This window comes from Anser brachyrhynchus (genome assembly GCF_964034855.1).
Source record: "Anser brachyrhynchus genome assembly, chromosome: 16".
NCBI classification, from domain to species: domain Eukaryota; kingdom Metazoa; phylum Chordata; class Aves; order Anseriformes; family Anatidae; genus Anser; species Anser brachyrhynchus.
In genome coordinates this window covers 8676752-8691152 of record NC_137734.1, presented here as the reverse complement: position 1 = coordinate 8691152, position 14401 = coordinate 8676752, and the positions used below count along the sequence as shown (strand labels likewise).

The following is a 14401-nucleotide window of genomic DNA, read 5'->3' as shown; positions in this document are numbered from 1 at the left end:
TCCTTTCTTCGAAATGAATTGAACCAAAACTTGTTTACCAATTGCTGGACTGTTTTTGTCTTTTCAATTTCCCTTCAGGATTTTTGCATACTGTTTTGAGTAAGACCACCAGAACTAGACACTGTGTTTAAATAACAGTATTATTAACACAGAATAATTTTGATTTTTCTGGGGTGGACTAAGAGCTTTGTAAGTCCATACACAACTGTGTTACTTAAGGTGACAGCCTGGCTCTTTGGCCACTCATTTCCTGATCCTGTGTGTTTAAATAATGTTGTTTGAGGGAGTTTCTTTCTATTTTTTTTCCTCTGACTCTTTTTTTGTGTGTTATGAAAAGAGGCTCTTCATGAAAAGTTAGAACAAGAACAATCTCCCTTGGCTTCCCTCCAGTTCCTGGAGGTAAAAGCATGACAAGTAGTGTTATTCCATAAAACTGACAAATAATCTTTGCCAAATTTTTCCCAATTAGAGCCTATCAATCTTTACAATGAAGCCCTTTATTCATCCATAAACAAAGTCCAATTATATTGTGCTAGGAAAAAGGAGGGGCAGGTGCTTCTACATTCAGAACATGAGCACTAGTAAGATGGAAAGGCTTTTTTTTCTTTTTTTTTTTTTTTTAACTGACTTACTCTTTGTATGCCACAGCTGTCTTGTGATAATGATAACTCTGGATAACTGACCAGAGAGTCAGTGACAAATTTTGATGATGCCCATCACCCAGAAGCATGCAACACCCAATCATTTCTAGTGTGGTCTTCTCCAGAGGAGTTTCTGGCACCTTATATAGCCAATATGTGTACAAAGAACAAATGAAAATGTAAATGGGGCAGTTAGAAATTTCTCCTGCTTCCCGAGCTCTTCATCACATAGTTGACTCATCGTTGTCTTCAGGATAGATGACAATGCCTGTCTCACTCTACATCCTGCCTCCCTCATTAAGACTTAGAAAATTAAAAGGAACAATCTTTAGAATCCGAGCACCAGCTTTCACACTGCAATCAGAGTACAAGGTAAAGACTACCTATTTATCTGAGCAGCCATGAAGAAGCTGAGCGCTGTCAAAGTATTTCAGGGTTTCTAAGGCAAGATTTAAGTTAAGCTCAAGTCTGTGGACAGTGCTGAACTTGCATCGCCAGGATTATCTTCATGTAAATGGCATGGACTTGGCTGCAAAACCTATGGCTACAAAAGGCAATTTTTGGTATTCACCTTCACAAGAGCTGAGTTCTTTGCTCCAAACAGTGACAGCTCATTTGCCATGCTGATAAATGGTCTTGATCTATGGCTGTCTAATGTGCAGGTCTCCTACTGGATGGATATTTTGAATACAAACTGCCTTCTGAATCTGGTCCAGGAGGCACAATTGTTTGCACTGGGACACTGTTGACCATTGTCTTTGTCTCTTACAAGATTCCTACACTTTGTTTTCTTTCCAAGACACAAACAAAAACCCAAACAAAATATTCCTTCGAAAAAATAGTTCAGTAGCTTTTCAAAACTATAAACTCCAGGAGAGAGAGGGAACCAGACCAATTAAAAATCAAGCTCTCGTAAGGAGATGGGCAATTTTGCTGTAGAAATAGATAAGCCTGTGGATAATTCTCTCTGTGCAGCAGTACTCAGTTGACATTTATGTTATCCTGACTATCCTTTTGTTACCCAGACTACCCAATAATTTCTTTACATATCATTGTAATTTAGAGTTCATTTATACTATCCAACAAGACAACATCCAGATGTTGAATGAAGGCGTAGTTCATTTTTCCTCTTAACACATACACAACTCTTGGTGTATATAATGAAAGCCAAAAGAGTTTTGATCAATGTCAGTAATGAAATACATCATGTTTGTGTGTGTATATATGAATGCTTATTTGGCATCTTTTGCCCAAGGGTCTTTATAAAGATCTTCCCATCCAAGAAACGGGATATAAAAGGGTTGCTTACATCACTCAAAATCAACAGTAAAGAATAAACTTGTACATTCTGATAACTTTGCTGCTGGCTAATTCACTAAGCAGTGCCGTATGTCAGTTTTCAAAGCAGAACAGTGGCCTTACTTCAAATAATGTAAAGATAGTTTCAATGCAAAGTTAGTTTCACCTGTTCAGAAGATTCAGATGAAATATATCATCACAGGAGATGTTACTTATTGGATAGAGAACATCCTAAGCCATACGACTACTAAGGCAGAATCCTGATCCCAGGTCAAATGTTGAAGTTCTCACACATTTCACTTGTGCCAAGAACTTACCCCCGTTCCACCTCTGTTGTTTAACTTTGGACTAACATTTAATCCATGTGTATGTCAAACTGTCCATCTGCTTACGAGTTAGACGAACTTGTTTATCCTTTGACGATAGTCTAAAAAAGTTGAAATCCTTCAGTTTAGAGAAGACTGAGGGGGGATATGCTAACCCTTGATTACAAATTACTGATTACAAAATCAGTTACATGGTGGAAAAGCTCAATATATAGCTATTTTTCACCAAATCTCAAAATAAAAGAGCTGAGAGACGCTTGAAAATTAAAACAGGTCAATTAAAAAACTACTTCTTCGTACAGCAGGTAGTGAATTTCTGGAACTCAATGCCAAAAGAAATTGCAGAACTAGACAGTATCAGCAGGCATGAGAAAGGGTTAGACAAATTCAGGGACAGCAGGACCATTAACAGACACTAAACAGAGATGTTCTCTCTACCCTCGCTAAAACAGCAGTTCTAGATGCCCTGGAAAAATCAAGGAAATGGACTTCAGAATGAAGAAATGGGAAATGGAATCAGAAAGTGGCCAGGCTCATGGCTTCCTCTAAAAATCATCTCCTTCTCCAAACCATTGGACTGGCCCAGGAGGGTGTTTATTATGCTCCAATGTCATTGTTCTGAGGTTATTTATTAAGCACAATATATCCCGAGAATTTTGTATTCTAGTTGTCATATTTTATGTGTAACATTTATTTCAGTGAAGATAGTTCCATTTTGAAATTATTATTATGTAGTTATGAAACTTTTTGTGACTATCTTCTTTTCTGTCATTGAACACGATCCACCACTCTACTAGTACAGACCATGATTCATTTGGTCTGTGCTTCTTACGAGTCTTATTTTAGTAGCTTGGTTGTTACTTGGCTCTGATCCACTGGGATTAGATTTGATTACAGAACTAATACACTGGATAACTATAACCTGTCACGTAAAACAACCATTCACTCCGACATTGCTGGTGGTGTATTTTTTACCAGCGTATTGAAAAATGACAGTGCATTTTTTCTCAATTTGTTTTTTATGTATCATATCGTAAAAGGAAACATTACATCTCATGTGCTATTAAAATGAAATTCTCCTTTTTCTAAATTTCTCCTTTATATTCAGAAATAAATTAATTCACCACAAATGGAAAATGCTCCGTGTTTCTAACATGCAAGGTCACAGGTTGATATTACATACATCAAAATCAAAATTTCCTGAGTTACTATGGGACTAAAGCTGAGATTTGCGTGCTAGCCCTCTACATCTGGAACCACACATCTGGGAGACAAAATTAAAAACACAAGTTAAGCAAGTTGTAGCTTCCCAGCTATGTAGCTAGAATTTCCAAAGCGACAGGATGTTGTGGTATCTCCCTGAAAGCTGTCCTCACCTTGATGATGAATTACAGTTCCTGTAATTTTTGGCCACATGGCATCATGTGATCCCATGATGTCCATAGCTTCACCAGGATAATCACAGTAGGATAATGCAGCTTTGCTTCTGCTGACTACAAAAAAAAAAAAACAACTTACAAACCAATCACTGGTTTAGAATATGCATTTCGGCATCTACTACATATGGCATTTGTGTGACTATGTTTCTCTTTCTAAGAAACTAAATATAGATTTAAATGCAGTAGGTACTTTACTGAGGCAAAATAAAAGTGTCCTGGATAAAAAATGGCAATGGAATTGCAAGCTGTTCCCACTGATACAGTTGCTTCTGCTCCTACTGGGTAGGTAAAAGCAATAGGAAACGGGAAGTGATGAGATAGTTCATACATTGCTCATGGCATCATGGCAAGTGTTTACACACATTATCAGGATTACAGACAACAGGACTAGGCATTCTTTTTTTATTTTCTGAGAAAAACTAGAAGAGGAAATGAAAGGGATTGTGTATTAATTGTGTTTAAAAAGTGATTAGTTGTGTATTTACTTACGTTAGCAAAAGTCTAATAGCCTGAGTTACCTAATACAGAATCTGACCACTCAAGACAGTTTGTTGTTAAAAATGGAGTTACTTAGGAGCTACCACCCTACCCAACACATTGCTATAACCAAGGAAGGTGTTACACTTCATTACCCCTCATCAGGGCTCTGGGCTATGTAAAAGAAGTGGATCAGCCTAGATTGCCTTTGTCTAGGAAGTCACAGGAGGGGATGTCTGTCCTGAAATGAGAAGGGAATACTTCAGTAGTTTCAGTTTTGACAATTTACTTGGGAGCTTGAGCGCTTTTACAACAGGACTTTGAAATGTGGGCCACAGACAGAGGTAGAAGGTTAGAGTTAACCACAGTATCCTAGCTCTTGGCATTTCAAGCTTCTTAGGTTTCATATTTTTACTATAAACAATACTGGTTTAGGAAAAAGTGATGCATTGTAGCAGATTGCATACCAGTGTGGAAGTTGGAAGATATGTAGGCTTATGCTTGCTTGTACCACTGAGCACAAGTGGACGAGTCTCTTCACCTCTCCAGCCCTGTTTCCTCTCCCAGTACTTTGGATATAAAGCAAATTGTCTCCTACTCAGTTCTGAACAACAACGAACCTGCTGAGGACAGATCCTCCCTAAATCAACTAGGGACTCACTGGCATCAGAGCACAACTTGGTAATCTTAATGCTAATAAGATTTTGCTTTTCTGTACCTCTGGTAGCCCAGCAGAAGAGCTGCTCTCCCTACAGCAACAGGCATTGGACAGAGTTTATCCCAAACAGCATTTTGCAGTCCAACACACATAAGCTTCCTTTTCTCTTGCCCAATAAAAACAAGCTCACACTTCCCAAGGTTTGTCACTCTCACCAAAGCAAGGTGTTTGTACCGTGAATGTTTTCGTTTTGTACAGAATAATGTCAAGGCAATTAGGAAAGTATTGAAGTGCTACATTTTCCTTCATTTATATTATATTCTCCTTTATGACACGCCATGCGCACTGTGGAGTGTCACAGACAACCCCATGAATAATTCCTACAGAGTTCCCATATGAAAACAGAATGTGAAAAGAATCTTTTCACCCCCCAGCACTCCGGGCAAGAGTGAGGCATTATTCAGAGAGGAAGCATACACATAAAAAAGTCAAGGGATATGGGGTTTAATCCTGTTTATGCCATAAACACTCAGTGTGACTTTGGAGAAATCATTTAAATGCCATTTTGTTTTAGTTTGTTACGGACTGCTCTGACAGCCAGTATCTGCTTGATTTGTTCCCGTTCGTGTGTTCTTTTCTTTTAAAAAGCAAGGCTCGGGTCTGAAGAAATCCTGCGGAGGGAGTGAGAAATTGCTTCTTCCCTTGAACAGCAATCTGCCCTGGGAAAGAAGCCTCCAGACCAGAAGAAAGACCACGACAGACAAATGGGAGCGAGACAGCCCCAGCGAGGAGCAAGGAGCCCGCGGCTCGACGTGACAGCGGCGCAGAGCGAGGCGATTGAGCAAGGACCAGGCCTCGGCGCGCTGGGAAGAGCCCGGAGGGGCCGTGCCCAGCCACTGGTCGGGGGGACTTGTTTACAAGCTCTTTTTCTTTCTGTTCTGTCTCAACGAATTATTTGGAGTTCTCTTCATTTAAAAGGTTAAGGATGTTAATTCCTATTCTAACATAACGTGGCCTTTGGGGATTTCTTTTGTTCTAGCTAGCTCTGGGCCACTTGGCAGCAAGCTCAAAGCGCGGCCGCAATGCCAGGGTAAGTCGCGGGGCCCTCACGGGGCCTGTGGTGGCTGGGGGCTGCAGGTGGAAGAGCCTGGCTCCTCTGCCCCCTGGCAGGGCACAAACTCTCCTTTCTGTTCATTACCGACACCAGGACTTTGCATCACGATCAGAGTCCTCAGATTTGATTTCTTTTCTTTACAACTGCTGATTACTGCTGCTGGTTTCAAAGACGATGCAGAAACTGCAGCAGGTTTCTGACGGAGCTGAGTGGAAGACAGGCCACGAGGCCGTGCGGGCTTCTTACAGCTTTCTGTCATGCTTTTCCTTTTCCTTTGCTCTTGAAGCTGACCGGTAGACTTCCACTAAAATGGCCCAGAGCATCCAGGTATGGCTGATTTTTTTTTCCTTCTCTGTGACAGAAGGCACACCGTTAAAAGACCTACCATAATTTTGTACTGTACCAATGCAAATAAAAAATAAATTATTGAAAATGAGATCTACAGCTGATGCTAAAAAGCACTTGAAAATCAACTAAATCTGCATATGTAAGCTAGCTTTGATTCCAAGCACGAATTCACATTTAAGTGCCCACATGAAGTGAAGTCTAAACTTAGACATTTCAGGTGAAAGAACATAGGCTAGAAGGAAAACTTTTCCGAACGCATGAAATCAGACATGCTCGCTAAAAAAATTTGAAGCATATAATGTTGGAACACAAAACAGTCACAGCAGTTTACATATAAGGATGTAACCTGAAACATAGAGGTGGTTTGTAATAATAAAAAGACAATCTGACATGTTGGCATTACTGATGCCAATGCCAAAAAGTCATTGCTATATGAAATATTTAAAACAAACAAAACAAACAAACAAAAACTGTATCTTGCCTATCCAAAGATAGTACATTATATGGCAGGAGCTCTGTTAGGACTGGTGGTCAACCTCTTTTATTAGATACTTAATTTCACTGAATTGCTTCTTCTTCTTTCCCCAGCTATAACATCATTCTAGCTGCTACAACTTTCTTATCCCAGAACTCTAACACAAAACAAACACGATTTTACCAAAAAATAAAAATCCCGTTGTGATAAAAGGCATTCCTGACATTCACTTGCCCCAAAGGAACCTATTTTGTTTGCCTAAGAGTTTATGAAAAGAAAATTGAAATGGATTCAACATGGACAAAGATAATTTCTAATTTGGGGTTAACTCAAAGGTTTAAGACAGCATGTAAGTATTTACTATGTGCTTAAATCTCACTGAAATGAATTATATATAACTGCATTCTTAAAATTAAGCACATGATGTACTGCTGTCCCGAGCAGCTAAGTACACACTTCATTACTTTCCTGAATCAGGGCCACAGTCTGTGGGATTTTCTCTTTCATTAACTGATTCCTAACAAGGCACGTACAGATAACTGAACCTTCCCCACTGACATATCTGTCAGCAGTTATGAAAACCAATGTGTAACACTTAGAACACCTGGGCAAATAATCTTTCATAGTAAAACACTTCAACTATATTCACTTTATGCACCACGTATGGTTGTTTATTTGTTTTGGCGCTGCCCTGATTAGGGTGGAATCTTGCCATATACTGCAAGAATCAGACTTTACCAGGTTAATTTTGTACTGAGAACTTTTGCTGATCCAGAATTGAACTAGCTTCATTGTTAAGTTCTTTTGGAACACCGAATGTTTTGTTTGATGTCCTTTTAAATCACCATGGGAAGCTGTGTGCCACGGATACTTCATGTCGCAGGAATTAGCAAAGCTTAAAGATAAGGTGAAGATTTGGACATACACAACACTACCGTCACCACGAGACACTGCTGTGTTATGGCTTTGTCAGGATCTTGACATACACCAAGTGGCAGGTAGACTTAGAGAATAAATTTGGCTCCCTCAAATTATCTAATAAAAGACAGAAGTAGGAGTGAAGCTAAAAGCACATCGTCTCTCAGAGGTTTTGTTAATTACAGAAAAACATTGGTGGAAGGAAAGCAGACTGCAAACTTCTTGGGCTGCATCTGTCTGTCTCCACATCCCGCACAAGCCCAGCCCCAGCCCGTACAAGTGTGTGCCTCTGCCCCAGAGCCACGGCACGCATCCAGGTTGGGGATGTGCTACCGAGTGCTCCTGGGCCAGCGCCGGGGCAGCCCTCAGATGGGGACCATCCACGTGCACTTGCTTGGAGGGAGTAGTGGGCACCTGGTGGGGTGGAGAATGTGACAGCAGTGGCCTAATGCTCTCTCACCTGAAAATCACCAGGAGAAGGAAAGATGAGAGTGGAAGAAAGACGCCTGGGGTCTTGGGAATTGTTGGAGAGACAGAGACACTTCTCCTTTCGGACAGAGAGGTGAGAAGTTGGGCTGTGCTTCTACCACCTCTCCCCCCCAGGCTCTGCCACCATCCCACCTCTGTCCCGAGCACAGCAGACACAAGCAGGCAGGCAGCAGCGCGGGCTGCAGGCACCAGGAGTGTCCGGGTGGGGGGATGTGATGATTCGCCTCTTGTTTGGCAACTGCTGTGTTAGATCACAGTTAATCTCCTGATGTCTCTATGGATTATTCCTCATGTAATTCCCGGAACGCTTTTTCTTAACTAGTTCTATGTTACTGTACAGAGAGATCTGCCACAACTTTCTTAGAGTAGTTAATCCTCAGTTTATAATCTGTGCTTATTAAGATCTTTATCCTTGTTCATATTCATCTGTTGGTAACTCTACGGTTAAGGTCATTAATGTTATGCTAAGTATCATACAAAATTAAGCTAGTGTTTTTTCTCCACTCCTGTAACTGGTTTTGCTTTTATTCTATTTAATCCAATTTACGAGAACTTACTGCTTCAATACTAGGATTGGAAGATACCCAAATAGTTTACTTGCACAGACTTCATCTGGAACTACCAAACCCTTAACTATCCCCACTTCCTCCTTCATGTTTAATTTACTCACATGTGACTGCCTCCCACTTCTTCTGAAGTTACAAGCCCAATTTTAATGGGAGTGGGATCTGTAGCTTAAATAACCACACAAGTTATCCTTTATGTAGTGCCACAGACATCACAGAGATCACACTGGAACTTCCATTTTTACTGCCACGTTTTCCTTTAATACAGAGACATCTGTACCTATTTCCTTTTCAATTTTAGATTTCACTGGATCTTGTTCTGTCCTCACCGACTGAGCCTAATCGAGCCCTCTATCTTAATAATATTCTTGATCTTGAGTCACTCCTAATTCAGTGCAGTTACCACTTATTATACATTTACAATAAGACCAGGCCATGTTTGCCCCAGTAACTGGTATAGATTTTGGACTGGTGTATCCATGCAGATAATGGCCTTTTTCCTGTTTGTCTGAGCAATTACATGCGGGAGCTCAAGATGCGGATGGCAATACTGCATCAGCTATTATGCACCGCTGAGAGAACGCTCGCCAAAAACTCGGGGTAGCTGAGCAGACACTTGACATCTTCCAGTCTGGGCGATGTACCAGGTCAGTTACTAAATCATGCATGTTGAACCATCATTAGGTTGTTTTCAGGAAAAATGATGTAAGGCCCAAAAATGCCACATGGCAATAAAGATTATGTTAATCCCTTAGTGTTTGGCGGGGGGGAGTGCTATAAATGACGTATTAATATACAATGTTGGAAAATCCTGGTTTTCAGCAGGAAAGGATTGCAAAATCCTAAATCTGGTACTGACTCAGATTTTCAGCCAATTATACCAGCAAGTCAGTATCCTTCACTGATTAACGGATGCTGAGCTTTGTGGCTGACTGGACTGCTGTATTTTCTGTTGGTGCTTAAACAGTTATTTAGGCTGTCTTCTTCACACAGCTCTCAGTTGTAGTCTGAGGATGAACTGCTTACTGCTGTCATTCTGTGTGCACAATAAAACCTAAATTTACTCAATTTTACATGGGAATTTTCTTACAAAGAGCATGAATGTTTGGTTATCTGACTCTTTCTACATGTGATAATTGTACACTGAACTAGAAGTGGAAGAAATTCTTAACTGTGGTAGATGGACAGTTAGGCTACGTAATATTTCTAAATAAACAAATTGCAAAGGACCTCGGGGGGTTATGTACTCCAATCTCCTGCTAAAAGCGATACTATCATCAACGCAAGATCAGGGTGGCTGGGGTTTGTTTAATTGAGTCTTGACAACCTCCAAGGATAGAGATTCCACAGCCTCTCTAGCTAATCTGCTCCTGAGGACAGCCTCAATGAAGAGGCTTTTCCATCTCCAACGTGAACCTCCCAAGCTACACTCTGTGATCACTTTGTCTTGCTATATTGTCTCCCTGTACAGGACAGTTTGCCTCTACCATCTATGTAATCCCCTTTCAAACAGTTTCAAACAGCTTTGAGATCCCTCTCCCTACCCTCCTCGCTGCCAGACCCACAAGGTCAGTAGCCTTCTGACAGACCACGGCCAGTTTCTGCACACCCCTTTAGAGCTGGCAGGAAGAGGGGGACACGAAACAGGAGCTGCATTTGAGGTGCAGCCTCACCGGCACTGCCCGGGGAGATGTGGTAACTTCCCTCCATCTGCTGTCTGCTCTCTTTTGAGAGGAGCCGAGTATGTGGTTTGTTTTCTCTTGTTTGCTCTGTTAGTTCATATTCAGCTTGACATCGCCATAATCCCCAGCTCCTTTTCAGCTGGGCAGCTACTCATCCAGCTGATTTTCAGCATGAGGTCACCCTATCCCTGCAGCTGAATTTAGCTCTTCTAAGTACTGAACTTCTAATTCTCAAATAATGCTGTCCCCGGTATCAGCCCCTGGGGTCCTCCACTCCTCGCTGCCCACCAGCTGTGTTGAGCCACGAAGTGTCGTTATCCTTCGAGCCCTGCGGTGCAGCCCTTCAGTCCATTTACAGCCACTCACCCAGCCCAAACCTTCTCCGTCTCTGACAAGAACGCTGAGAGAGATAGCATCAAAAGTATTCCTAAAGCCAAATGTACACTACAGCCCACAGCACAATAAAAGCACCTTTTCCTTGGGTTAAAACATGGAAATGCAGCAAATCCTGCCACGTATCAGGAGGCTGTCCTTAACTCTTCTTTCCTGTTTATTCTAACATGTAGCTCATCAACACTTTCTTTTTTGATCTCTGAAGTGATATTAGTCCTGTCTTTCCTATAGGGGTCCTGTATTTTCTATTTTAAAATAATGGATCTAGAACATAAAGTGCACTATACTGTGTTTATTAGGTTTATAATGCATGGATGTATTCCTGAATGGCCATTAACTCATTTTTCCCACACAGTTGAATCACTGTGCATTAAATACAGCCAAAGCAAATGGTAATGGCTTGACTGTGTCTGTACTCAGGTAAGATACACCTAGCACTACTGAATGTGGATGTGTTTTTTCTTCTTACCTCTTCAAAATATTTGTGGTCTTTCATTGCTTGGGTCACACTTGAGCAAAAGCAATTCAACTCCTTCACTACAAAGAATAATTGCTTTATTTTCTAGAAGTCAGATTACTCCTGATGGGCAATTAAAGCACCGTATCTGCAAAAAGTGACATACCCTTTGCATTTTTTTACAACAGATTCAGCTTTGCTAAATGCAGAGCCTTCAGTCAAATGGATTCTTTATTCACGTGCAATATTTTGCTGTGATATACAGGGCTGCAATTGCTATTATTCTTAGTGGTATCTGCCACACATTAATTTTCATTTTCTATTACAAATTGACAGACTTAGAGTATTGATTAAGCTTAGCTAAAAGACCGTACCTGGAGAGATGGAAAGCTGGCAGGGGTTAAAGGCAGATTTTTATAGTAGCATTTTTATGTAACGATCATGCATTAATTAACGTCAGCATAGGCAACATGAATAGTTCTGGTGGCAAGCTAAGGGATGCTGTCTTACTGTCTTTTCTGCCCTTTATACAAACAACTAGTATACTTCAAAATATGAACACAGTGATGAAATAAAACATGTGTTTTGCGGGATTAACATGTGACGGGCATGACATATTGCCGCTAGGTACACATGTGGTCTGCATTGTAAAGGATGACCAGCAGTTATAATCTAATTAGGGCTAACTCAGGCTTAGTTACAGAAGGACACTTTCATTTGTTAAAATTATTTGTGGGAAATTACAGCTTTGATAACACAGCATTTTCTAATCATATCCAGTTTCCGACCCAGGGAGACAGCGTATCCTTTCCACATCATACATTCAGCCCATCGTCTGGCACTCAAACAGAGCCAAAAACAGTAGGGTGAGTCTGAGGCTGTCGGTGGCTTGTGTGTTACAGGCATCTCCACTTCAACGTGTTCTGCCCCTAACAGCTTGAAATGCAACATCCTGACCGACCGTAATTTACCGAGCTAGGAAACCCTGAGCAGAAGACAGACCCACTAGGATTTCAAAGTCAAGCAGAAGTACTCCCCAGCAAACATAGAAGACCCTCAGTCAGATACAATGATCCTGCAAAGGGGTGTGAATAACGACTAGCTCTCACTGTGCCAACGAAAGCTAGTGAATGAAACCACAATAGGGGCTGTTAGTTCTTTCTGACAGCCAGTCTGAAGTATTTGGTAAACTAGACAGAGCCTGAGAGATTAGGAAAGCCGTGAAAGCGTTTCTTTCTTGCAGCTACGCTCACTGAAAAGCATTGCTGCATTCTTAACAAAAAGTGTGACAGCAGTCTTACAGGCAGGCTACTATAAATACCCTCACACCTTTATTTCCTGCTCTCTCCTTTTATACATCAAAGTTGCACACTGACTGCTGACAAAGAGCCACCAAAGACCACAGAAAGGAAAAGATAATTCTTAACATCCGCAGCCCGTTCACAAAAGAGCATCCCTTTTAACTGCACAAGGTGGCCGTGTGCGATGGTATCAGACACTGGCAGTCTGTTTTATTCATACATATTAACAATTAAACTAACACAAAGTTCACTTTATGCTTAGAAGAAAGGCTATTATGATATTAGCTCATCTGATGCTCTAGATTAACTGCAAAATAAACATCAGATAAAACTAAACCAACTACCAATTATTCTGTTCTCTTCTCTCCAGCACCTTCTCGATCCCCTCTCCCGCAGGGGCAGGGGCAGACTGTCTGACAGGTACTTTACCCTGCTGCTCCTCACCGCCTGCCTGCTTTGCCTGGGCGAGCCACCTACACACATCCTCTCTGCCAGCAGGTGCATTAAAAAGGTGTGTCTGAGTCCCAGCCGCTGCTGTGAGTCGGTACAGGCTTTACAGATGAAAATACCATCAGAGCACTGAAACAGCAAATGCTGTCAGCACAGTAATTAAGCTGTCAGGATCCTGATGGCTACAGCTTTCTACTTAATCATTAACTCTTTAGTTTCTTCCTCGCATAAAAGCTAAATTTTACTGTTAACTATGAAGCACTCTAGGAAGCTTCACAAGTGCAGATAAAATGATTTTAATTGCAAGTGACATTACTTTCCTCTGAACGCAGCCTATTGTTGCCTGGTTCACACTCCTAACAAAGTATTTGGGTTTCTCTGCAGTTTAACAGACATTCTCTGGGCTCCTCTGCACCAAACTCTTCAGTCGTACTGCTCTCTATTTTAGATTAGGGAGATACCAAAACAGGGGAAAACAAACACAAGATCTACAAGTATGGTAACAGGTAAGGGAACATTCTGATTACACTGAGGACTGTGACAGCTAAGGTGTAACCATCAGTTCTACAGTAGCTGAGACTTTGGAAAAAAACACTTCCTTTTTGCTCTACATAAGAAACCCCCTGAATCTCAGGGGGTTTATTTTTTTGCAAAATATTTTTTTTTCAAAATATTTCATTCAAAACGTCCATTTAGAGATGCAATCTCATTTCTTCAATTGTAAGGGATGCATACACAGCCAAAATGTGGGAGAAGGGGGCCATGTAAGGGTTATAAAAGAGCAGTGAGAATGTACAAGAGCATCCTACGCAATCGCATAATTATGATGGCATCAGGGAGGGGAATGAGCTAGCACTTCAGTTTTCTGTGCTCGGTAAAACACTTTGCTCAGTGTCAAGTAAAGCAGCAGGTACTCGCAGCTGTATTTTTCCCCATCCCAACTGGGAAATGTAATGAATGGATTGTACACTACAAGAGAAGATAAACACGCAAAAGCAAACACTCCCCTCTTGCCTCACTCTCCATCAACTAAATCTTCCATGAAATGCTTCAGTCAGCATGTCATAAAATAAATACACATTTTAAGAGTCTGATCCAACAAGATTTATGCTAGTAAGTATTCCTGATTACATTTTTGTAACAGATCAGGAGCATGCCTTTCATTTTGGAAATATTTTACATCAAAAGGAGAAATCACTAAAGCAGATCCTCAGCTAGAACAAGAAAACATTGCTTTGTTAAAGTTCATAGAGCTATTTTGGTTTACCGGTGAAAAATCTGGCCACAGCAAAGCTACAATCCAACCATAAGAAGTTTTTTTTTCTATGAAAGCTACAAGAGGACTGTGACCATTACCTTTTTTAATAG

General features: G+C 41.0%; 1 protein-coding gene across 14 annotated transcripts in view; it reads right to left on the bottom strand.

Moving 5' to 3' along the window:
- Nucleotides 1-14401, bottom strand: part of LOC308178889 (uncharacterized protein) — a 173142-nt gene that overhangs the window by 106130 nt on the left and 52611 nt on the right. For 3 of the 14 annotated variants that reach the window (XR_013940017.1, XM_080558089.1, XM_080558090.1), the window contains exon 4: nucleotides 3643-3759. The exons of the other annotated variants lie outside the window; for them this stretch is intronic. Coding sequence is in view for 2 of the 3 variants with exons in the window: in XM_080558089.1 (XP_080414215.1) it covers nucleotides 3643-3759 (117 nt within the window). In the remaining variant the exon portion in view is untranslated. The remainder of the gene's footprint in view (nucleotides 1-3642; nucleotides 3760-14401) is intronic. 14 annotated transcript variants of the gene reach the window in all.